The 24,773-nt window shown below is 42.2% G+C and overlaps 2 protein-coding genes across 5 annotated transcripts in view; one reads left to right on the forward strand and one right to left on the reverse strand.

Moving 5' to 3' along the window:
* The first annotated feature begins 9,456 nt into the window (after positions 1-9,456).
* Positions 9,457-21,189, forward strand: kif9 (kinesin family member 9). The gene is made up of 20 exons (XM_056584813.1): positions 9,457-9,762; positions 10,336-10,498; positions 10,877-10,983; positions 12,137-12,403; positions 13,120-13,203; positions 13,407-13,499; positions 14,225-14,372; positions 14,726-14,790; positions 15,514-15,591; positions 15,699-15,767; positions 15,993-16,097; positions 16,499-16,554; positions 17,095-17,220; positions 17,387-17,464; positions 17,851-18,018; positions 18,359-18,558; positions 18,646-18,816; positions 19,441-19,751; positions 19,965-20,066; positions 21,163-21,189. Exons 1-20 carry the CDS (start codon positions 9,688-9,690, stop codon positions 21,187-21,189), a joined length of 2,493 nt encoding a protein of 830 aa, XP_056440788.1. The 5' UTR covers positions 9,457-9,687.
* Positions 20,172-24,773, reverse strand: part of scrib (scribble planar cell polarity protein) — a 76,145-nt gene continuing 71,543 nt past the window's right edge. Inside the window, exons 46-48 of one of the 4 annotated variants that reach the window (XM_056584142.1) lie at positions 24,234-24,288; positions 24,005-24,037; positions 22,794-22,866 (exon numbers count right to left, since the gene is read on the reverse strand). In XM_056584142.1, the coding sequence (XP_056440117.1) occupies positions 24,021-24,037; positions 24,234-24,288 (72 nt within the window). In that variant the 3' untranslated portion in view covers positions 22,794-22,866; positions 24,005-24,020. Of the gene's footprint in view, positions 22,867-24,004; positions 24,038-24,233; positions 24,289-24,773 lie in introns of all 4 variants that reach the window. The other 3 variants (XM_056584141.1, XM_056584143.1, XM_056584144.1) reach the window with 3 other exon arrangements.

Raw genomic sequence — 24,773 nt, forward strand, 5'->3', positions numbered from 1 at the left:
TGTTACCCCTTATATTTATAAAATGTATGTGTGTATTTCTATTATTTCCCTTACGATTTTTCATTACGATCAATAAAAAACAACAGTGTTACCCCTTGTGTTTTTTTTCATGACGACCAATAAAAAACAACAGTGTTACCCCTTATGTTTTTTTAATGACGACCAATAAAAAACCACAGTGTTACCCCTTATGTTTATTTTCATGATGACCAATAAAAAACAACAGTTATTATGTTTTTTTTCATGACGACCAATAAAAAACAACAGTGTTACCCCTTATGTTTTTTTTCATAACGACCAATAAAAAACAACAGTGTTACCCCTTATGTTTTTTTTCATGACGACCAATAAAAAACCACAGTGTTACCCCTTATGTTTATTTTCATGATGACCAATAAAAAACAAGTTATTATGTTTTTTTTCATGACGACCAATAAAAAACAACAGTGTTACCCCTTATGTTTTTTTCATGAAGACCAATAAAAAACAACAGTGTTACCCCTTATGATTTTTTTCATAACGACCAATAAAAAACAACAGTGTTACCCCTTATGTTTTTTTTCATGACGACCAATAAAAAACCACAGTGTTACCCCTTATGTTTTTTTTCATGATGACCAATAAAAAACAACAGTTATTATGTTTTTTTTCATGACGACCAATAAAAAACAACAGTGTTACCCCTTATGTCTTTTTTTCATGACAACCAATAAAAAACAACAGTGTTACCCCCTTTGTTTTATTTGATAAATATCGACAGTGTTACCCCTTATGTTTTTTTTCATGATGACCAATAAAAAACAACAGTTATTATGTTTTTTTTCATGACGACCAATAAAACACAACAGTGTTACCCCTTATGTCTTTTTTTCATGACGACCAATAAAAAACAACAGTGTTACCCCTTATTTATTTTTTCAGGACGACCAATAAAAAACAACAGTGTTATCACCCCCTATGATTATTTGATAAATATCGACAGTGTTACCGCTTATATTTATAAAATGTAAGCGTCTATTTCTATTATTTCCCTTACGTTTTTTTTCATTACGATCAATAAAAAACAACAGTGTTACCCCTTGTGTTTTTTTTCATGACGACCAATAAAAAACAACAGTGTTACCCCTTATGTTTTTTCATGACGACCAATAAAAAACAACAGTGTTATCCCTTATGTTTTTTTTCATGACGACCAATAAAAAAGAACAGTGTTATCACCCCCTATGATTATTTGATAAATATCGACAGTGTTACCCCTTGTATTTATAAAATGTATGTGGGTCTTTCTATTATTTCCCTTACGATTTTTCATTACGATCAATAAAAAACAACAGTGTTACCCCTTGTGTTTTTTTTCATGACGACCAATAAAAAACAACAGTGTTACCCCTTATGTTTTTTTAATGACGACCAATAAAAAACCACAGTGTTACCCCTTATGTTTATTTTCATGATGACCAATAAAAAACAACAGTTATTATGTTTTTTTTCATGACGACCAATAAAAAACCACAGTGTTACCCCTTATGTTTTTTTCATGAAGACCAATAAAAAACAACAGTGTTACCCCTTATGATTTTTTTCATAACGACCAATAAAAAACAACAGTGTTACCCCTTATGTTTTTTTTCATGACGACCAATAAAAAACCACAGTGTTACCCCTTATGTTTTTTTTCATTATGACCAATAAAAAACAACAGTTATTATGTTTTTTTTCATGACGACCAATAAAAAACAACAGTGTTACCCCTTATGTCTTTTTTTCATGACGACCAATAAAAAACAACAGTGTTACCCCCTTTGTTTTATTTGATAAATATCGACAGTGTTACCCCTTATGTTTATTTCATGATGACCAATAAAAAACAAGTTATTATGTTTTTTTTCATGACGACCAATAAAACACAACAGTGTTACCCCTTATGTATTTTTTTCATGACGACCAATAAAAAACAACAGTGTTACCCCTTATTTATTTTTTCAGGACGACCAATAAAAAACAACAGTGTTATCACCCCCTATGATTATTTGATAAATATCGACAGTGTTACCGCTTATATTTATAAATTGTAAGCGTCTATTTCTATTATTTCCCTTACGTTTTTTTTCATTACGATCAATAAAAAACAACAGTGTTACCCCTTGTTTTTTTTCATGACGACCAATAAAAAACAACAGTGTTACCCCTTATGTTTTTTTCATGACGACCAATAAAAAACAACAGTGTTATCCCTTATGTTTTTTTTCATGACGACCAATAAAAAAGAACAGTGTTACCCCTTATGTTTTTTTTCATAACGACCAATAAAAAACAACAGTGTTACCCCTTATGTTTTTTTTCACGACGACCAATAAAAAACCACAGTGTTACCCCTTATGTTTTTTTCATGACGACCAATAAAAAACAACAGTGTTACCCCTTATGCTTTTTTTCATGACGACCAATAAAAAACAAGTGTTACCCCTTATGTTTTTTTTCATGACGACCAATAAAAAACAACAGTGTTACCCCTTATGTCTTTTTTTCATGACGACCAATAAAAATCAACAGTGTTACCCCTTATGTTTTTTTTCATGACGACCAATAAAAAACAACAGTGTTATCACCCCCTATGATTATTTGATAAATATCGACAGTGTTACCCCTTATATTTATAAAATGTATGTGTGTATTTCTATTATTTCCCTTACGATTTTTCATTACGATCAATAAAAAACAACAGTGTTACCCCTTGTGTTTTTTTTCATGACAACCAATAAAAAACAACAGTGTTACCCCTTATGTTTTTTTAATGACGACCAATAAAAAACCACAGTGTTACCCCTTATGTTTATTTTCATGATGACCAATAAAAAACAACAGTTATTATGTTTTTTTTCATGACGACCAATAAAAAACAACAGTGTTACCCCTTATGTTTTTTTCATGAAGACCAATAAAAAACAACAGTGTTACCCCTTATGATTTTTTTCATGACGACCAAAGAAAAACAACAGTATTACCAACAACAGTGTTGCCCCTTATGTTTTTTTTCATGACGACCAATAAAAAACAACAGTGTTACCCCTTATGTTTTTTTAATGACGACCAATAAAAAACCACAGTGTTACCCCTTATGTTTATTTTCATGATGACCAATAAAAAACAACAGTTATTATGTTTTTTTTCATGACGACCAATAAAAAACCACAGTGTTACCCCTTATGTTTTTTTCATGAAGACCAATAAAAAACAACAATGTTACCCCTTATGATTTTTTTCATAACGACCAATAAAAAACAACAGTGTTACCCCTTATGTTTTTTTTCATGACGACCAATAAAAAACCACAGTGTTACCCCTTATGTTTTTTTTCATTATGACCAATAAAAAACAACAGTTATTATGTTTTTTTTCATGACGACCAATAAAAAACAACAGTGTTACCCCTTATGTCTTTTTTTCATGACGACCAATAAAAAACAACAGTGTTACCCCCTTTGTTTTATTTGATAAATATCGACAGTGTTACCCCTTATGTTTATTTCATGATGACCAATAAAAAACAAGTTATTATGTTTTTTTTCATGACGACCAATAAAACACAACAGTGTTACCCCTTATGTATTTTTTTCATGACGACCAATAAAAAACAACAGTGTTACCCCTTATTTATTTTTTCAGGACGACCAATAAAAAACAACAGTGTTATCACCCCCTATGATTATTTGATAAATATCGACAGTGTTACCGCTTATATTTATAAATTGTAAGCTTCTATTTCTATTATTTCCCTTACGTTTTTTTTCATTACGATCAATAAAAAACAACAGTGTTACCCCTTGTTTTTTTTCATGACGACCAATAAAAAACAACAGTGTTACCCCTTATGTTTTTTTCATGACGACCAATAAAAAACAACAGTGTTATCCCTTATGTTTTTTTCATGACGACCAATAAAAAAGAACAGTGTTACCCCTTATGTTTTTTTTCATAACGACCAATAAAAAACAACAGTGTTACCCCTTATGTTTTTTTTCACGACGACCAATAAAAAACCACAGTGTTACCCCTTATGTTTTTTTTCATGACGACCAATAAAAAACAACAGTGTTACCCCTTATGCTTTTTTTCATGACGACCAATAAAAAACAAGTGTTACCCCTTATGTTTTTTTTCATGACGACCAATAAAAAACAACAGTGTTACCCCTTGTGTCTTTTTTTCATGACGACCAATAAAAATCAACAGTGTTACCCCTTATGTTTTTTTTCATGACGACCAATAAAAAACAACAGTGTTATCACCCCCTATGATTATTTGATAAATATCGACAGTGTTACCCCTTATATTTATAAAATGTATGTGTGTGTTTCTATTATTTCCCTTACGATTTTTCATTACGATCAATAAAAAACAACAGTGTTACCCCTTGTGTTTTTTTTCATGACGACCAATAAAAAACAACAGTGTTACCCCTTATGTTTTTTTAATGACGACCAATAAAAAACCACAGTGTTACCCCTTATGTTTATTTTCATGATGACCAATAAAAAACAACAGTTATTATGTTTTTTTTCATGACGACCAATAAAAAACAACAGTGTTACCCCTTATGTTTTTTTTCATAACGACCAATAAAAAACAACAGTGTTACCCCTTATGTTTTTTTTCATGACGACCAATAAAAAACCACAGTGTTACCCCTTATGTTTATTTTCATGATGACCAATAAAAAACAAGTTATTATGTTTTTTTTCATGACGACCAATAAAAAACAACAGTGTTACCCCTTATGTTTTTTTCATGAAGACCAATAAAAAACAACAGTGTTACCCCTTATGATTTTTTTCATAACGACCAATAAAAAACAACAGTGTTACCCCTTATGTTTTTTTTCATGACGACCAATAAAAAACCACAGTGTTACCCCTTATGTTTTTTTTCATGACGACCAATAAAAAACAACAGTTATTATGTTTTTTTTCATGACGACCAATAAAAAACAACAGTGTTACCCCTTATGTCTTTTTTTCATGACAACCAATAAAAAACAACAGTGTTACCCCCTTTGTTTTATTTGATAAATATCGACAGTGTTACCCCTTATGTTTTTTTTCATGATGACCAATAAAAAACAACAGTTATTATGTTTTTTTTCATGACGACCAATAAAACACAACAGTGTTACCCCTTATGTCTTTTTTTCATGACGACCAATAAAAAACAACAGTGTTACCCCTTATTTATTTTTTCAGGACGACCAATAAAAAACAACAGTGTTATCACCCCCTATGATTATTTGATAAATATCGACAGTGTTACCGCTTATATTTATAAAATGTAAGCGTCTATTTCTATTATTTCCCTTACGTTTTTTTTCATTACGATCAATAAAAAACAACAGTGTTACCCCTTGTGTTTTTTTTCATGACGACCAATAAAAAACAACAGTGTTACCCCTTATGTTTTTTCATGACGACCAATAAAAAACAACAGTGTTATCCCTTATGTTTTTTTTCATGACGACCAATAAAAAAGAACAGTGTTATCACCCCCTATGATTATTTGATAAATATCGACAGTGTTACCCCTTGTATTTATAAAATGTATGTGGGTCTTTCTATTATTTCCCTTACGATTTTTCATTACGATCAATAAAAAACAACAGTGTTACCCCTTGTGTTTTTTTTCATGACGACCAATAAAAAACAACAGTGTTACCCCTTATGTTTTTTAATGACGACCAATAAAAAACCACAGTGTTACCCCTTATGTTTATTTTCATGATGACCAATAAAAAACAACAGTTATTATGTTTTTTTTCATGACGACCAATAAAAAACCACAGTGTTACCCCTTATGTTTTTTTCATGAAGACCAATAAAAAACAACAGTGTTACCCCTTATGATTTTTTTCATAACGACCAATAAAAAACAACAGTGTTACCCCTTATGTTTTTTTTCATGACGACCAATAAAAAACCACAGTGTTACCCCTTATGTTTTTTTTCATTATGACCAATAAAAAACAACAGTTATTATGTTTTTTTTCATGACGACCAATAAAAAACAACAGTGTTACCCCTTATGTCTTTTTTTCATGACGACCAATAAAAAACAACAGTGTTACCCCCTTTGTTTTATTTGATAAATATCGACAGTGTTACCCCTTATGTTTATTTCATGATGACCAATAAAAAACAAGTTATTATGTTTTTTTTCATGACGACCAATAAAACACAACAGTGTTACCCCTTATGTATTTTTTTCATGACGACCAATAAAAAACAACAGTGTTACCCCTTATTTATTTTTTCAGGACGACCAATAAAAAACAACAGTGTTATCACCCCCTATGATTATTTGATAAATATCGACAGTGTTACCGCTTATATTTATAAATTGTAAGCGTCTATTTCTATTATTTCCCTTACGTTTTTTTCATTACGATCAATAAAAAACAACAGTGTTACCCCTTGTTTTTTTTCATGACGACCAATAAAAAACAACAGTGTTACCCCTTATGTTTTTTTCATGACGACCAATAAAAAACAACAGTGTTATCCCTTATGTTTTTTTTCATGACGACCAATAAAAAAGAACAGTGTTACCCCTTATGTTTTTTTTCATAACGACCAATAAAAAACAACAGTGTTACCCCTTATGTTTTTTTTCACGACGACCAATAAAAAACCACAGTGTTACCCCTTATGTTTTTTTTCATGACGACCAATAAAAAACAACAGTGTTACCCCTTATGCTTTTTTTCATGACGACCAATAAAAAACAAGTGTTACCCCTTATGTTTTTTTTCATGACGACCAATAAAAAACAACAGTGTTACCCCTTATGTCTTTTTTTCATGACGACCAATAAAAATCAACAGTGTTACCCCTTATGTTTTTTTTCATGACGACCAATAAAAAACAACAGTGTTATCACCCCCTATGATTATTTGATAAATATCGACAGTGTTACCCCTTATATTTATAAAATGTATGTGTGTATTTCTATTATTTCCCTTACGATTTTTCATTACGATCAATAAAAAACAACAGTGTTACCCCTTGTGTTTTTTTTCATGACAACCAATAAAAAACAACAGTGTTACCCCTTATGTTTTTTAATGACGACCAATAAAAAACCACAGTGTTACCCCTTATGTTTATTTTCATGATGACCAATAAAAAACAACAGTTATTATGTTTTTTTTCATGACGACCAATAAAAAACAACAGTGTTACCCCTTATGTTTTTTTCATGAAGACCAATAAAAAACAACAGTGTTACCCCTTATGATTTTTTTCATAACGACCAATAAAAAACAACAGTGTTACCCCTTATGTTTTTTTTCATGACGACCAATAAAAAACCACAGTGTTACCCCTTATGTTTTTTTTCATTATGACCAATAAAAAACAACAGTTATTATGTTTTTTTTCATGACGACCAATAAAAAACAACAGTGTTACCCCTTATGTCTTTTTTTCATGACGACCAATAAAAAACAACAGTGTTACCCCCTTTGTTTTGTTTGATAAATATCGACAGTGTTACCCCTTATGTTTATTTCATGATGACCAATAAAAAACAAGTTATTATGTTTTTTTTCATGACGACCAATAAAACACAACAGTGTTACCCCTTATGTATTTTTTTCATGACGACCAATAAAAAACAACAGTGTTACCCCTTATTTATTTTTTCAGGACGACCAATAAAAAACAACAGTGTTATCACCCCCTATGATTATTTGATAAATATCGACAGTGTTACCGCTTATATTTATAAAATGTAAGCGTCTATTTCTATTATTTCCCTTACGTTTTTTTTCATTACGATCAATAAAAAACAACAGTGTTACCCCTTGTTTTTTTTCATGACGACCAATAAAAAACAACAGTGTTACCCCTTATGTTTTTTTCATGACGACCAATAAAAAACAACAGTGTTATCCCTTATGTTTTTTTTCATGACGACCAATAAAAAGAACAGTGTTACCCCTTATGTTTTTTTTCATAACGACCAATAAAAAACAACAGTGTTACCCCTTATGTTTTTTTTCACGACGACCAATAAAAAACCACAGTGTTACCCCTTATGTTTTTTTTCATGACGACCAATAAAAAACAACAGTGTTACCCCTTATGCTTTTTTTCATGACGACCAATAAAAAACAAGTGTTACCCCTTATGTTTTTTTTCATGACGACCAATAAAAAACAACAGTGTTACCCCTTATGTCTTTTTTTCATGACGACCAATAAAAAACAACAGTGTTACCCCTTATGTTTTTTTTCATGACGACCAATAAAAAACAACAGTGTTATCACCCCCTATGATTATTTGATAAATATCGACAGTGTTACCCCTTATATTTATAAAATGTATGTGTGTATTTCTATTATTTCCTTTACGATTTTTCATTACGATCAATAAAAAACAACAGTGTTACCCCTTGTGTTTTTTTTCATGACGACCAATAAAAAACAACAGTGTTACCCCTTATGTTTTTTTCATGACGACCAATAAAAAACAACAGTGTTACCCCTTATGTTTTTTTTCATGACGACCAATAAAAAAGAACAGTGTTACCCCTTATGTTTTTTTTCATAACGACCAATAAAAAACAACAGTGTTACCCCTTACGCTTTTTATCATGACGACCAATAAAAAACAACAGTAACAACAGTATGCTTTTTTTCATGACGACCAATAAAAAACAACAGTAACAACAGTATGCTTTTTTTCATGACGACCAATAAAAATGTATATTTTTATTGGTCGTCATATATGTAAGGGATAATGCCCGACGAGGTGTCCATTATCAGGAATTAATGGACGACGTGGAGGCGTGAACCGTCCGACGCGAAGCGGAGGACGGTTGCCTCCGCGAAGTGGTCCGCCTGGAAGTAGAAACAGTTACAAAGTAAAACATGTGTTGGGATGATGGAGAGGGTGTAAATGTTGTTACTCCGGGAGTGAGCAAGGCGATGGAGAGACTAACGAAAGCTTAGGCACACGGCGAGTGAACTGCTCCATAGGATAAATTGCCGGCGAACCGCTCTATCGGAGCCTTCTCTCGGACGGACGCTAAAGTGTGTTGCATAGCGACCGTCGATGCATAGCGGCAGCCAGGAGGGACTACTTTTTTGTATTCTTTAACAAAACGGCTACTTTGACTTTCTTTGTTTCTTTTTAAATGTAGTGTGTCTATGACTTTCGTTTCGCCATAACAGTAACCGTTGTATAAAAGCAATAGATCACTTCAGTCAGTGGCATGTGCTCATTATACCACTGTGAAGGGGGTCGCTGTGTCTATGACTTTCGCCATAACAGTAACCGTTGTATAAAAGCAATAGATCTCTTCAGTCAGTGGCATGTGCTCATTATACCACTGTGAAGGGGGTCGCCGGCCCTCCGCTGCGCGTCGGGGCCGTACAACGCCCATTAACAGTGGTATAATGAGCACATACCACAGCCTGGCGTGATCTATTGCTTAAGTATACATCCCTAGGTGAGCGGTGATTTGGCTCCGGGGGAGGGGGGTCAGGTCGTTGTCATGGCTCTCGTCAACATAAACATGAGTGTAAGATAAATGGCCGTCATTCAGTGTAACGGTTGGTACCAGATCAGACTATAGTGATGCAGCAGTAGCATTGCGAAGAATTGGGTCGTGATATAAGTTACTGTCTTCAGGATCATGAAGGTGTTCGTGAGAAGCCGACCGACCGCCACTTTTGCTCAAGAGCTCATAGAAATCCTCCCCGATGGAAAAGTAAGACAATTGTACTTTAATCGGACCCTTTCCTCAATGTGTCCAATCAATCAAATGAACAATTACCAAGACATAAAAAGCATCACGGTATAGGTAAACATTTGACGATAAGAAATATAGGCCTATATTTAAATACACCATGAGACTAAATGTAGACCTTACACGTTTAGATGTTTTTTCCATAGAGCCACTTTTTCTTTAACACGTCTGAATCCCAAAATAAGGTGTTTGAACCCAAACATCCGAGGGCTTAGATCAGAACCCCTTATGGGTGTATCCGTAGTAGCCTATCTGTTAACTTTCACCTTGAGCAGCAGGTGAGCAGAAATACTGTACATTTAAAATATACAACTTGGAAGCCCAAAGGTGAGGTCAAATGTCTATCTCTCATGTTGGAAATGTGTGTAGACATATTATTATTACCGTTTTACTATCATTATAGGCTAGGTCATGCCAATAGTTAACGATTTAATGTTGAGTATAACCGCTAATTGCTCATTCTTAAACAAATGTGTATCTAGCTCAAGCCAGCTAAAACTGTCCTTGTTCTTTGGTTCCTGTGGCTTGCCGTAGACGGTGCAGATCCACCAGAGCAAAGGGAGGCGGTGTGGAGGATACCACGCCCCCAGCTCCTGGTGCTTCCAGCTGGACGGGGTGCTGCACCTCCTGTCCCAGGAGGAGGTGTACGCCAGGGTGGGCCAGGAGGTGGTTTTGGGGGCGCTGGACGGGTACAATGGTCAGTCCAAACATCGGCGTTCAATAACGTTTTATCCATTATAACGTTTATAATCAGTTTAGAACTGATTCTGATCTTAATTAGGTTGAGGAAAGGTTTAATCATATAGGAGTTGATGCTGGGACAGAGAACCCTCTTCTACGTGAATCACATTAAAACACAAACACATTATTCAGCAGACATACAAGAACAGCAAAGTGTTTACCGGAAAATTGCAGAATAACGTTAATTATTTGGTTTAAAATGTTTGCATTAATGAGAATGAGGGAAGACTGCAGCTTTGCTTTTTATGTTGTTGCTAGACTGAATTCCCCTCAGTCCCTCCCCTGTGACCAGATAGTGTGGGTTTATCATTAACACTGTTCTGGTTCCCACCAGGTACGGTCTTGTGTTTTGGCCAAACAGGCGCAGGAAAGACCTACACCATGACGGGCACCACTGAGTCCTACCGCCAGCGAGGGATCATCCCCCGCGCGGTGGAACAGGTAACACACACACCTGGTTTCGAGAAGGTAACACACACACCTGGTCTAGAACAGGTAACACATACACCTGGTCTGGAGAAGGTAACACAAACACCTGGTCTAGAACAGGTAACACATACACCTGGTCTGGAGAAGGTAACACACACACCTGTTCTGGAGCAGGTAACACACACACCTGGTCTGGAGAAGGCAACACACACACCTGTTCTGGAGCAGGTAACACACACACCTGTTATGGAGCAGGTAACACACACCTGGGTATACCCATGCTGCCTTTCGCGCTGCTAGGCAGCCTGGATTCCATGGATCCGATTTTCACCTGAGATAGGGAACCAATCACAGAACGGGGGGGGGATGGCAAGACGATGAAGACGTCTATTCAACACACCCATTGTCTTCTTCCTCATCGAATTTCTGTCACTCTACATACGTCATCTGGTATCATTTATATGATTGGCTTTGAGCTTCGTACAGACTCATATGATAGACATTTGTAGGGCCCAATAAACGGCTCTTGGCAATCGTAAACCACGCCTCAAATTAGAGAAAATTAATGTGTGGTTCCCAGACCTCTTCTCAATGTAGATTGAGATGAGGTCTGGCGTTAGCCAGGCTAACACACACCTGGTATGGAGCAGGTAACACACACACCTGGTATGGAGCAGGTAACACACACACCTGGTCTGGAGCAGGTAACACACACACCTGGTCTGGAGCAGGTTACACACACACCTGGTCTGGAGCAGGTAACACACACTCCTGGTCCGGTATGGTCTATATCTGGAGAAGGTGACACACATACCGCCACACTTGGCGAGGGCTCAGTAGGTACAGTGGGTTGGCTGGTAACCGGAAGGTTTCTAGTTTGATCCCCGGCTCTTGCTCAGGGAATCCCAGAGTGTCGAGGATTCCCTGAGCAAGACACCTAACCCTAACTGCTCCCGACGAGCTGGCTGTCGCCCTTGTGTGACTGACAACGCCGTCAGTCGTGAATATGTGCATAAATGGGTGAATGTTAGCCAATATTTTACAGCACTTAGAGTGGCCGCTGGTAGAAAAGCGCTATATAAATGTGAATCGCTAGGTAAGCCACAATTCTGTTCTTGTCTATGTCTATGTCTACTTTGTACTTATTTAGCTCTTTTTGTCCAAGGTGTTTCAGGAAGTGGCGAAGCGCAGCGACCACATCTTCTCTGTCCAGCTGTCCTACCTGGAGGTCTACAACGACACCCTGACGGACCTGCTGTCCACACTGGCCGGGCCCCAGCAACTGGCCCCCCGGGGCCCAGTGCCCCCCCCGGGCCCCGCTCCCCGGTCGGGTCTTGCGTTGATGGAAGAGCCCGGTGGGCGGGTGTCTATCAGGGGTCTGTCCCTGCACCCCGTCCAGAGCCAGGAGGAGGCCCTGGACCTGCTGTTTGAGGTGGGAGGTGACGCTGTGTGGAACACCTTCTACTGTAAGACGCTGTGTGGAACAACTCCTACTGTAAGACGCTGTGTGGAACACCTTCTACTGTAAGACGCTGTGGGGAACACCTTCTACTGTAAGACGCTGTGTGGAACACCTTCTACTGTAAGACGCTGTGTGGAATACCTTCTACTGTAAGACGCTGTGGGGAACACCTTCTACTGTAAGACGCTGTGTGGAACACCTCCTACTGTAAGACGCTGTGTGGAACAACTCCTACTGTAAGACGCTGTGTGAAACACCTTCTACTGTAAGACGCTGTGTGGAACACCTCCTACTGTAAGACGCTGTGTGGAACAACTCCTACTGTAAGACGCTGTGTGAAACACCTTCTACTGTAAGACGCTGTGGGGAACACCTTCTACTGTAAGACGCTGTGTGGAACACCTTCTACTGTAAGACGCTGTGTGGAACACCTTCTACTGTAAGACGCTGTGTGGAACACCTTCTACTGTAAGACGCTGTGTGGAACACCTTCTACTGTAAGACGCTGTGTGGAACACGTCCCACTGTAATTGGTTTGTACGTTGGCTGGCTGTGTTTTATTTTATCTCCTTCCCGATGCTTCCTCCTAGTTTTCCTTAAAGGAACAATCCTCACTCATAAGAAGGGATGAGAGCGCTGTTCATGTGGTGTGTAATACAGTGTTGGTGTGTGGTTGTCATGTCCAGGGGGAGCTGAATCGCATCATGGGAGCTCACGCTATGAACAACCACTCCTCCAGGTCCCACTGCATCTTCACCCTACACATACAGGTATCCCCCCTTTAACTTTTAACCTTTGACCTATGTACCAGGGTGTAAATGCGGGTTTGTGGGGGGGTTTAGGTTGTATCCATAGTCGGCGGGAAACAGCTACATGCAAGAACTCTGATGACATGTATCTGAACCTCTTTATTAACACTTTTCTAACGTCTTAACACACGTACGTCTGCTTGTCGTCCCTGTGCTGGCGGTAGTCTCACTCCAGGTCTCTCTCTGGCACCACGTTCCTGCGCTCCAAGCTGAGCCTGGTGGACCTGGCCGGGTCGGAGCGCCTGGGGAGGACTGGGGTGAGTGGTCCGGTCCGCCGAGACCCCCTTTTGGCAGACAGCGTGGAACGGGTGTCTGTTTCCGGTGGGCGAACCTCGACAGAACCGCTCGGAGCATTTAGACCAAATTGTAATGCCTCGGCACCTCGAAAGGTTGGTGCCGAACTGGAGCCGAAGAATAGCAGGTTTCCTTTGACCTGAGGTGCGAAATCATCAGTGGGCGTGTCCCCTCCAGGCGGGAACGGGGATGGGAGAATAGGTGCTAGTACTGTGTACATCCAGTGTGCCCCGCCACCCACTGAGGACCCATCCTGGGTTTGCCACTTGGCTAACAGTCCGGTACTGGGGGATCTGGTTCTGCCTGTACAGATGATGGAATGGGTTCAACGTAAGAGCAGTCTTTGTGTACTGTTTATATAGTTCTGAACATGTGTGTTCTCAACTTATGTGTGTTTAAAGTGTCTATACATTTAATGTGTGTCTGCGTGTTCAATCTGTGTCGATAGATCTTGTTTTTGTGTTTGTGTATGTGAGTTTATTTAAAGTTTGTGTTCTTTTTGGGTATATAAAACATGTGTTTGATATATATATATATCTGTGTGTGTGTGTGTGTACGTTCTTAACATCTGTGTATATTTAAAGTGGTGCGGTTCAAGTGTATATAAAAGGTGTGTTCCTTATGGGTGTTATTTGTGTGTAAGCGTGTGTGTGTGTGTGTGTCTGTGTGTGTGTGTGTGTGTGTGCAGGGGGCGGGGCAGACGTTGCGGGAGGCGACACACATCAACAAGTCTCTGTCCTTCCTGGAGCAGACCATCCTGGCCCTGGCGGACCCCCGCAGAGACCACGTCCCCTTCAGACAGAGCAAGCTCACCCACGCACTCAAACACTCCCTGGGTATACACACACACGGACACACACACACACACACATTGTGATAAAAAAGTAATGTAAAAGGTTGGCCGGTGTTGTAAAGGTCCTGTGAATGCACACAGACAGCCTCATGATTCTTACCCTGCAGCAGACTGCTCACCTCTTAGAGGGGCGCCAAGCTGATAGGGGTCAAATGATGTGCATGGGGCTCAGAAAGAATGTTCTGGCCTCAGGAATCATAGGCACAGAAAGGTTGGGAACCAGCAGCTTGGGGTTCTATCCCAGATGGCCACGGTCTACCTGTAGGTCGGCGTTATGAACCTGCACTGTAAGGTTCTTGGCTAACGTCTGGACGTCTGGATGCTTTCTGTCATCAGGAGGGAACTGCAACACAGTGCTGGTGGCCAACATCTACGGAGAGGAGACGCAGATGGACGAGACGGTGGGCAGCACGGCTCGACTTCCTCTTTCGGATAGGATTTCCTGCTGTTGTTTATTTGTCTGTTGTCTGAGGTGTTTGTTTGCCTGTGGTCTGAGGTGTTTGGTGGTCTGTTGTCTGAGGTGTTTGTCTGTTGTCTGAGGTGTTTGTCTGTTGTCTGAGGTGTTTGTCTGTTGTCTGAGGTGTTTGTTGTCTGTTGTCTGAGGTGTTTGTTGTCTGTTGTCTGAGGTGTTTGTTTGTCTGTTGTCTGAGGTGTTTGTTGTCTGTTGTCTGAGGTGTTTGTTGTCTGTTGTCTGAGGTGTTTGTTTGTCTGTTGTCTGAGGTGTTTGTTGTCTGTTGTCTGAGGTGTTTGTTGTCTGTTGTCTGAGGTGTTTGTCTGTTGTCGGAGGTGTTTGTTTACGTGTTGTCTGAGGTGTTTGTTTGCCTGTTGTCTGAGGTGTTTGTCTGTTGTCTGAGGTGTTTGTTTACCTGTTGTCTAAGGTGTTTGTATGGCTGTTGTCTGAGGTGTTTGTTTGTCTGTTGTCTGAGGTGTTTGTTTACGTGTTGTCTGAGGGGTTTGATTGGCTGTGGTCTGAGGTGTTTGTTTGTCTGTTGTCTGAGGTGTTTGTTTGTCTGTTGTCTGAGGTGTTTGCTAAAGGTGATGGTTGGTGGTTAGGGTTAATGAACCCTAATGAATGCTAGGGTCATCGTTCCTTTGTTTACCCAGTGCTGCGTTGTGTCCTGCAGCTGTCCACGCTGCGGTTCGCCAGTCGGATGAAGAGTGTCAAAAGCCAACCGTCCATCAACCAACACGTTGACCCTGCAGTGAGACACACACACTCATAGGCTTCATTATACCGAGTGACACCGCTGCCTACACAGAGACTCAGGATCTTGACCCTAACCCTAACCCTAACCCTAACTGTCTGTAGTTGGAGGTGAAGAGGCTCCAGAAGGAAGTGGAGACGCTGAGGGATGAGCTGTCCATCCAGAATCTCCTGGTGGGTAGCTTCACCACCTCCACCACCTCCACCATCGCTGGTTAATCATTTCAGAATGAATGAATGTTATGGGCCGCCTCTCCATCCTAGTTTCTCTTTTTTATGTATTTTATGAGTTGTCATGTTGGCTGTGGTAATAAACCCAAATGGGTTCTTAGTACCTTACCATCACGTATGTTCCTTCGATGTAAAAGCTGTTACTTAAAGTGCTTAAATGAACTCCAGGTGAATGGAGGGGGGGCGAGGTACCAGCCTCTCTCCGAGGCCCAACAGGCTGAACTCCAGGACCAGGTGCAGAAGTACCTGGATGGAAGTCTTGAGGCCATCAGTGTGAGAGATTTACTACCCCCACACACACACACACACACACACACACACACACACACACACACACACACACACACACACACACACACACACACACACACACACACACACACACACACACACACAGATTATCCACCTAAACACCAATATTAACACTACCACACAAATTCCCAGGTTAACACTCCAATTAACTACACAAACACCCAGATTAACACTCATATTTACCACACAAACTCCCAGAAGACCACTCTGATTAACCACACAAACACAGATTCATACACAGATGAACCACACAAACTCCCAGATTAACATACAAACACCCATATTACCACTCAGGTTAACCACACAGACACCCAGATTAGACTAGTAGACTAGTAGATTAACCTCCTCCTCCTGCTCCTCAGGTGGTCAGTGTCAGACAGCTGCAGGAGGTCTTCTCTCAGTTCAGACTGGCTGTGCAGTGAGTAGTCATGTGACCGCAAGCTCTGTTTACTGAATGGCTTGGGGCCATCGTCAAGACAACAGCAGAACTAGGAGGACTTTTTAGATGGGGCAGGATGGTCTAGTGGGGAGGGGGTCTGGCTCTCAGCCCATTAGTTCTGGGTTTGAAACCCAACGGTTTACCAGTAGGCATCCCTGAGCATGCATTATCCCCCCTTACCTGCTCCCCTTGTAAATCTCCTATATTTACACAGTCTGGTATGAGCTCTACACATCCACCCCATAATATCTCTGCCCCGCCCCCCTCCCACAGAGAACAGATGAACAAACACAGCATTAAAAAGGTGAATCCCAACGTGTTGGAGAAAGCGTTACCTACTCAACTATAATATTTATATTAAAAAAAAAGACATTCACGAATGTTTCCAACCAAAAACTGAATCTCAGTCAGCTCAACATGGAAAGCTGTGATTAGTAGATTCTAGATTAAATTACAACGCCTGAGCAGTTGTAATTTAGCAGTGTGTGTGTGTGTGTGTGTGTGTGTGTGTTCTAACAGAGAGCAGGAGCAGAGAGTGAAGGCCAAGCTCTCTCAGACCTACACGCTGGTGGAGAGAGGCCGGGCCGACGACTCAGCCAATCCCAAGGTCAGGAACAGCAAACCAGGAAGTGGTTCTGTAGTGTAGTAGACCTATCCAGCCTCCCGATCGGGTTTAAAGAGCAACGGCAGATCTGAGGACTGATGACAGCTGTGCTTATCTCGTTCTGCTTCGTGAAACGTCTCTACAACCCGAGGAGGAGGATGAAGTGGAGGAGGAAGAGGAGGAGGAGGAGGAGGAGGAGGTGGGCGGCAGCCGCAGGGTGGGGGGGATGACCGGCCGCGCCCGAGTCAAGAGCAAACGCAAGAAGGCTAAAGAAGCCCCGCCGAGGTGAGTCCCCAAACCCAGGAGAGCCATGGGGAATGCACTCAACCCAGGTTTGTTGTCGGAAGTAAACCACATTCATCTTTCACGAATATTTGTGGTGTGGGAGGTGTTTCGGTGGGCAGAATAGGAAACAATAAGAAAACAGAAGCTCATTTGTTTAACGAGCGATTTCACACAAAGGATATGAACATCCTTTGTGAGACTAAATGCTTGGAAATAAACACATTTCTTAAAGTGTTGCCTCTTCTTTTGAAATCAGGGTTTGAACCCAGAGGTACAAACTAATGAGTTCAATCTACTATGAAGAAACATGACAGGACTTTTATTTTGAAAACCCTTGTGGTTATTTTCATCTTTTTGTGTTCCTCCCTCTATGGATGTGGGTTCAGCCGGGGGAAAAAGCCTGGAGCCGCGAGTCCTGTTCATGGGAAGGCACTAGAGACCCGATCCAGTCCCAGGATAAATCCTCCTCCCCAGACCCCTGAGGACGAACCGGACCCCCCCGACCAGGAAGTACAGGAAGCACCACCTCCAGAGGCAGAGCCAATCAGGACAGAGTATGTTTGCCAACCATAGTCACGTTAGTGCCAGCCGGAGAGAGGATCATGAATTGTATCGTTGTCCGGACGGAAACGGATATCCCTCTGCAGTGTAGGAAGTCCCCTGCACTTAACTCATGTCACCGAAAGTCCCGCCCTCTCTCTCTCTGCACTTAACCCATGTCACGAAAGTCCCGCCCTCTCTGTCTCGCCACTATCCCATGTCACCGAAAGTCCCGCCCTCTCTCTCTCTGCACTAAACCCATGTCACTGAAAGTCCCGCCCTCTCTCTCTCGCCACTGCACCCATGTCCCTTAAAGTCCCAGCCTTGCTCTACACCTTTCCCCTCCGCCTGCAGCTCCCCCCCCACCAAGGCCCAGGCCTTCGAGGAGTTCAAGGCGTCGGGCGGGGCCGGCCTCCACCGCCTCCTGCGGAGCAACAAGGAGGTGCTGCAGGAGCGCCGCGCCCTCCTGCACCTCCTCGGCCAGGAGCTCAACGCCGCCAAGAGGGACATCGACGCGGCGGCGGACGACGTCCAGCGGCACCGCCACGCTCACGGTGCGTAACCATGGCGACGGGGAAGACAGTGTGACGAAGCCTTTGAAGGGCCGACCCGCCAATAAAGCCGGGGTGGTGGTTCCGCAGGCCGGCTCCGGGGGTCCGAGGAGACCCAGGACGTGGAGGAGGCCCTGGTGGGCCGTCTGGGGGCCCTGAGGACGCGGTACCGCCAGCACCACGACCAGCTGGGCCCCGCGAGGGCCGAGGTCCGCTACTGCCAGCACCTGGTGGACCGCTGCAGGGTCCGCCTGCTCTCAGGTCAGACCCCTGTCCACACAGGACTACTGCAGTACTACACCAGAGGACTGCAGTACTGTCTCCACACAGGAGACCCCACAAGTACTGCAGTACTACACCAGAGTACTGCAGTACTGTCTCCACACAGGAGACCCCACAAGTACTGGAGTACCAAGTCTCCACATAAGAGACCCCAGTAGTACTGTAGTACTAAACCAGAGTACTGCAGTACTGTCTCCACACAGGAGACCCCACAAGTACTGCAGTACTACACCAGAGTACTGCAGTACTAGACCAGAGTACTGCAGTACTACGTCTCAAGATAAGAGACCCCAGTAGTACTGTAGTACTAAACCAGAATACTGCAGTACCAAGTCTCCACATAGGAGACCCCAGGAGTACTGTAGTACTAAACCAGAATACTGCAGTACTGTCTCCACATAGGAGACCCCAGGAGTACTGTAGTACTAAACCAGAGTACTGCAGTACTGTCTCCACATAGGAGACCCACATTACTTCCCTGCATTACTTGGTTCCCTCAAGTCATGCAGGCATTATTTGATGTGTCTGCAAATGATGCTTTGCATCGCGTACTTTAGCAGCTGCTACACTGAATTGTTGTGCTCTCATCATGTGCTTGGACAGAGTTTGAGAGCTGGTACCCCAACTCCTTGCTGTCGCCCCGGGAGGTCCCGGAAGGGGGTTCGATCACGCCTGGGCTCGTACCCCCGGACCGCTCTCCCTCCCTGGTGAGCCTGCTCCACGGCTTGCCCTGGGGCGGAGGCTGTGGATGGTCTGGGACTCACCCAGGGGACTGGGGTTTGGTTGAAAATGGAGCTAGGTTCTTACACAACCGGCAGCGTCGCTCAATGGTTGTTTGCCGATCGGAAAGGGCGGTTGCGGTGATCAGTGTTGACTCAGAGACTGCACGTTGCTTGGATGTTGGTTTAATAAAGTAGAAAATGCTGCCTTCACTGAGGCATTATGGGAGATAAGATTTGGGAACACGTTTGTTACAAAATGAATATTAACATAACAGCAAGTGTTTCTATCACCATAAACACCATGGTATCTAAACTGTGAGCTACTTGGCTAATGGTTTAGCAGAAGCCTTGGGCGAGGTGGTAGGCCGCCTATGTACACTTCCTCATCGTGCTTCCTGTTGTCAGGGCGACGAGGAGCGGCGTCCTTGTGAGCGAGTCCAGAGCAGGCGAGGCGAAGGGCCCGGCGCCGTGGCCTTCTACAACGCCCACCGCCGGAGCCTCAGACGGGTGAGTGGAGAACCCACTTTCCGGGGAGCGTCCGTATGTTCACATCCCTCGGTACAAACCGTCACTAGACCTGAAGTACGAGGAGGTAGAGATCTCCACGTTCTGACTCCATTCGTACCGCGATGGACGAAGGGAAGCGTTGAAAGGCTGTGAATTGGCACATTCGAATAAAAAGGTCTTTCACTAATATGTTGGATGGTTACCCACTAAGACGCACTTTGAAATCTCTTTTCAAACTTATCTTACTTTACTCACCATTTGAGAAGCACTGGTTTAAATGTCAGGGGGGGGCGTGAGCAGCAGGAGGGACTTAGCGTCATTTTCTTTTATAAGCAACTTATTTTATTTTATTTGAATTATATGTTAATGTTAAATATTGTTGCATACGTTGCACACAAAAAATAAAGTTTAGAAATCATATATATTTTTGAAAGGGAATAAGCTGATGAAGTGACCAATGTTTACGGTTGAAAAATATTTTGTATTAAATGCAAACCCCAGTGAATCATTTGCTCTTGGAAATTGTGTTAAGTTGTTGCAGATGTTATCTCATTTTGTATGTTATCTAATGTTAGCTAACTTTATTAATCTATTTTGATAAGGTGAATGTATGCAGAATGCTGGTGCCAGCAACTCATACAGTGGTTTTGTAAAGATAAATAAATATTAGCAGGTTCTCAATAGTATTTCAATTCAGGGGGGTTGTGAAAAAAAATCTGTCTCCTAGGTGGGAATGATAGAAAATAATTGAGAACCACTGAGTTAAACTATGCTCTCTCTCCCAACAGAGGAAGAGCAGAAGACCTCCAGGAACTCTCCCAAATACACTTCCCACCACGGTTCTCCCCTTTGCCTAGGGGACCAGATTTTTGTGCAGACCATCGAACACAATAAAAAAGTTGCAGTATTCCTTTGAAAAGCTCTTATTTGAACAAAAGACACAATGCGGTGAATCGGCTTATTAAATGAAAAGTAAAATTTATTATTCCTGAACCACAAAATAGACTTCTTTGGTTGTACAAATCCCCTAGTTACAGTCTGGTATGAGCTCTACACATCCACCCCATAATATCTCTGCCCCGCCCCCCTCCCACAGAGAACAGATGAACAAACACAGCATTAAAAAGGTGAATCCCAACGTGTTGGAGAAAGCGTTACCTACTCAACTATAATATTTATATAAAAAAAAAGACATTCACGAATGTTTCCAACCAAAAACTGAATCTCAGTCAGCTCAACATGGAAAGCTGTGATTAGTAGATTCTAGATTAAATTACAACGCCTGAGCAGCTCGCTGCCAGAACATCCCAACGACTTGATATCTGGAGAGAGAGGGGGGTTAAAGTAAAGTTGTGCCTAGAAGAGGTCTCTCCCATCATTTAAAACCATTAAAACCAATATACAAGCAGAGAGCTCCCAGCTGCAAGCCCGGTAACCACTGGCCCGCATGGCTCAGTTCATTTATTCCCCCCCCCCCCCCCCCCGAGTTAGCTTTCCATACAATATTCACACGATATTAAAGGATTTCTCAGTGGTATCAGATTTAAATTAACCAAAGACGGATTCAAAACAATAGACATTATAACCCTGCCACCCTCAAGAGCCTCCTGATATGAAGAGAATGATTTATAGTTTACAGCGACGCCCTTAAAAGGACGGGAGGAAAGTACCATAAGACCCCTGGCGATGGCGCTGTGACTGAGCTAGCGGTAGCTTTCTTTTACATTGTATTGTCTGCTAGCGTTGTAGCCTGTGGATGTAAACGGCGGTGGATGAACAGTAATGCTGGCGTCTCGTCAGGGTGGCTGGCGCAGGACTCTTGACGCTCTCTGCTCCACTCCTCGGGTAGGCCGGGGCCTTCTTCGTTAGTTGCCTCGCAGGGCGTCATAAAATGTGTTTTTAAAATGCGTATACAAAATAGAAGGGTGATATTTGCTGTTACTTCCTTCATAGCTTGATAGTGTTAAAATAGGTTAAAAGGAAAAATAATCGACGTGACTTTGTGCTCTGAAGGGGCTTACAGCAGTAGGAAAAGGCTTAGATTCAAAGACTAAAATGTTCCAGACCAAAATAAACTTTGGATGTTAGAATCTTGTAGTGTATTTTTATGTGTGTGTGTGTGTGTGTGTGTGTGTGTGTGTGTGTGTGTGTGTGTGTGTGTGTGTGTGTGTGTGTGTGTGTGTGTGTGTGTGTGTGTGTGTGTGTGTGTGTGTGTGTGTGTAAGCGACGCGTGCACGTGAAGGCAGCAGGACGCGCACGCTACCCCTATAACATTTACAATCTAGTCACTCCGAATAATAACATTCCCAAAGTTAGTATTACAGCTACGATTATTTTCTTCCAGTCTACTTTTCTCTCTTTTTTTAAAAAACAGCAAAACAAAAAGATCAGCAGAAACTAAACATCGTCCCGGCGACTCGTCCCCTAGCAACACGTCCCATAGCAACGCTCCGCTTCACAGGCGTCGCAATGAACGCACACCGCCGGCTCTGTTGGCATGGCGACGAGGACCAGTGTGCTGGGACGCCCATCTTGTGTGGTGACTCATTTCCTGACCTGCCCCGCCTTCGTGGACGCAGCAGGAAGTGACTACTAGTGAAGAGTTTGGATCGTCGTTGTCGTCGTGGTTTCCACACATCCGGTGGTCCTAAGCCGTTGTGTGTGTGTGTTCCTGTGTTCCGGGGCTATGTGGGGACGGCGGCTTCCAGGCTGTGGCGGCCCTGTCTCAGCTTGCGTTTGTTGCTGTACAGCGACACCTCCTCCGGGCCCGCATCCGCCTCCTCTGGGTTCACAGCTGCTACTGGGGGACACACACACACACACACACACACACACACACACACACACACACACACACACACACACACACACACACACACACACAAAATAGTGTTAACGACAAGACCTCAGCCCATCTTGAAAACTAAAGGAAGCTGACATGGAAGAGAAACAAGGAAGTGGAAAGAATGACGCAGAGATGCAAGTGAAGAAACAGCAGACGAGTATACATTTAAAGAGTTAGTACACACCGCAAGTTAAACCTGAAGTAGCAGCACCCCCACTGGTCAAACGTAGTATTACACATGCACTTGATTTCGTTGATTTAATTGTCACTTTACTGGCTAATCTCATAACTCGTTGTGTTTCAAGTGGTCGTGTTTACTCCTTTAATATCAGGATTCTAATAAATGTACATCACATCGAGACCGTGACTCTGAAATGGTGATCAATTTGAAAAGTCAACCAGTGTAGAAAACTTGGGCTGGAATACAAAACACGCACAGGTACGTCTCTAGAGTGATGTCACAACGTCTACTGTTTTATGGTAGATTGTTTTTTTGGTTAATTTGATATTGTATAGCGCATTATCGTTAGAACGAAAAGCAAAATCCAGTAATGCCCATTGTTCTGTAGCAGGGGTCACCATCACGGCGCCCGCAAGGACCAGATGAGGCCCCCGCTGGCCTGTTCTAAACATAGCACTACTCATTCTTCAACAACTCTTTCCCACATTTTTTAAGTCATTGTTGATATTGTGAGAAATCCTTAACATGCTCAGTGTCTTCACATAGATAAGTATCATTAACATTAATAATAATGTATAACTAAAGGCAAACTGAGCAAATTTGTTATTTCAGAAGAGCCTATCAAACTGGGTGCCCTTCGTATGACTCAGTACCCATGGGTCTCAGGTTCAGAAAGGTTGGTGACCCCTGGTCTGTAGTGTATGAATTCGGCCTCTCTTTCTCTCTTTCCCACACCCAGGCACCTCCACCGGATGCCAGGTCAGAGACCCCAACCCAGTAGTCCTCCACGGACCCCATCTAAGGTGACACACCACACCAAGCCAGGCGAGAACCCCACAGACCCGCTAAACCCTCATGCCTAGGCTACCAAGCTCGGCCCCGTAACACACGGCACACGTTTGGGGGTCCTACCAAGATGGGGGGGGGTCTATCCCAGGTAGTCACCTGGAGACGAGAACACATTATTACACCAGTCTGCATGGCTGCTGGCACACCCCTCTCCAGACACACACACACAGTTTTTAGCAGTTTTTCTGTTTTCTCAAAGAGCAGCCTCCAACCAGTTTGTGGCGCTGAACCTAGAGATGAGTCTAAGGATGACGATTGGCTGTTGACTGTAGCCCCTCCCACAGGAACTCACCCGGGCTGCTGGTGCCGTCGTCTATGAAGCAGGGCTCATCCACCAGGTCAGGTGACTAGGAGAGAGAGAGAGAGAGAGAGAGAGAGAGAGAGAGAGAGGAAAGAATCACAACCGTGTGGGGGCGTGTGTTTATGTGTGTGTGCGCCAACATTTAGTCCCCTCGTATTTAAAGGGCCCCCCTTTTTCCCCACACACCAGGAGTTCTAAATCTACCCAATTAGAGACATTTCAAGTGCCAAGAGACTGCCAATTGGTAAAGGAGACCAATTGGACGCCCACTTGTGATGTCACTAACGGGTCGACTTCAGCAAAAGACTGATCAATCACCGTCACACCTGGTTGGGAAACTGGGAGCCGTTTAATTAGTGTGTGTGTGAAGATGTTACTTTGACCCTTAACCCTGTGGAAGGTTACCAGAAAGTGCTGCCATGTTAGTTAACCACTTACAGACTGTACACAAAGGCAAACAGAAGAGTGTTGCAAGAGTTCCCGGCAACACTAGACAGCACCCAGAGCTAGATGACTTGATCTGTAGAGTTA

The sequence above is a fragment of the Gadus chalcogrammus genome, chromosome 23, assembly GCF_026213295.1.
Source record: "Gadus chalcogrammus isolate NIFS_2021 chromosome 23, NIFS_Gcha_1.0, whole genome shotgun sequence".
Lineage (NCBI taxonomy): Eukaryota > Metazoa > Chordata > Actinopteri > Gadiformes > Gadidae > Gadus > Gadus chalcogrammus.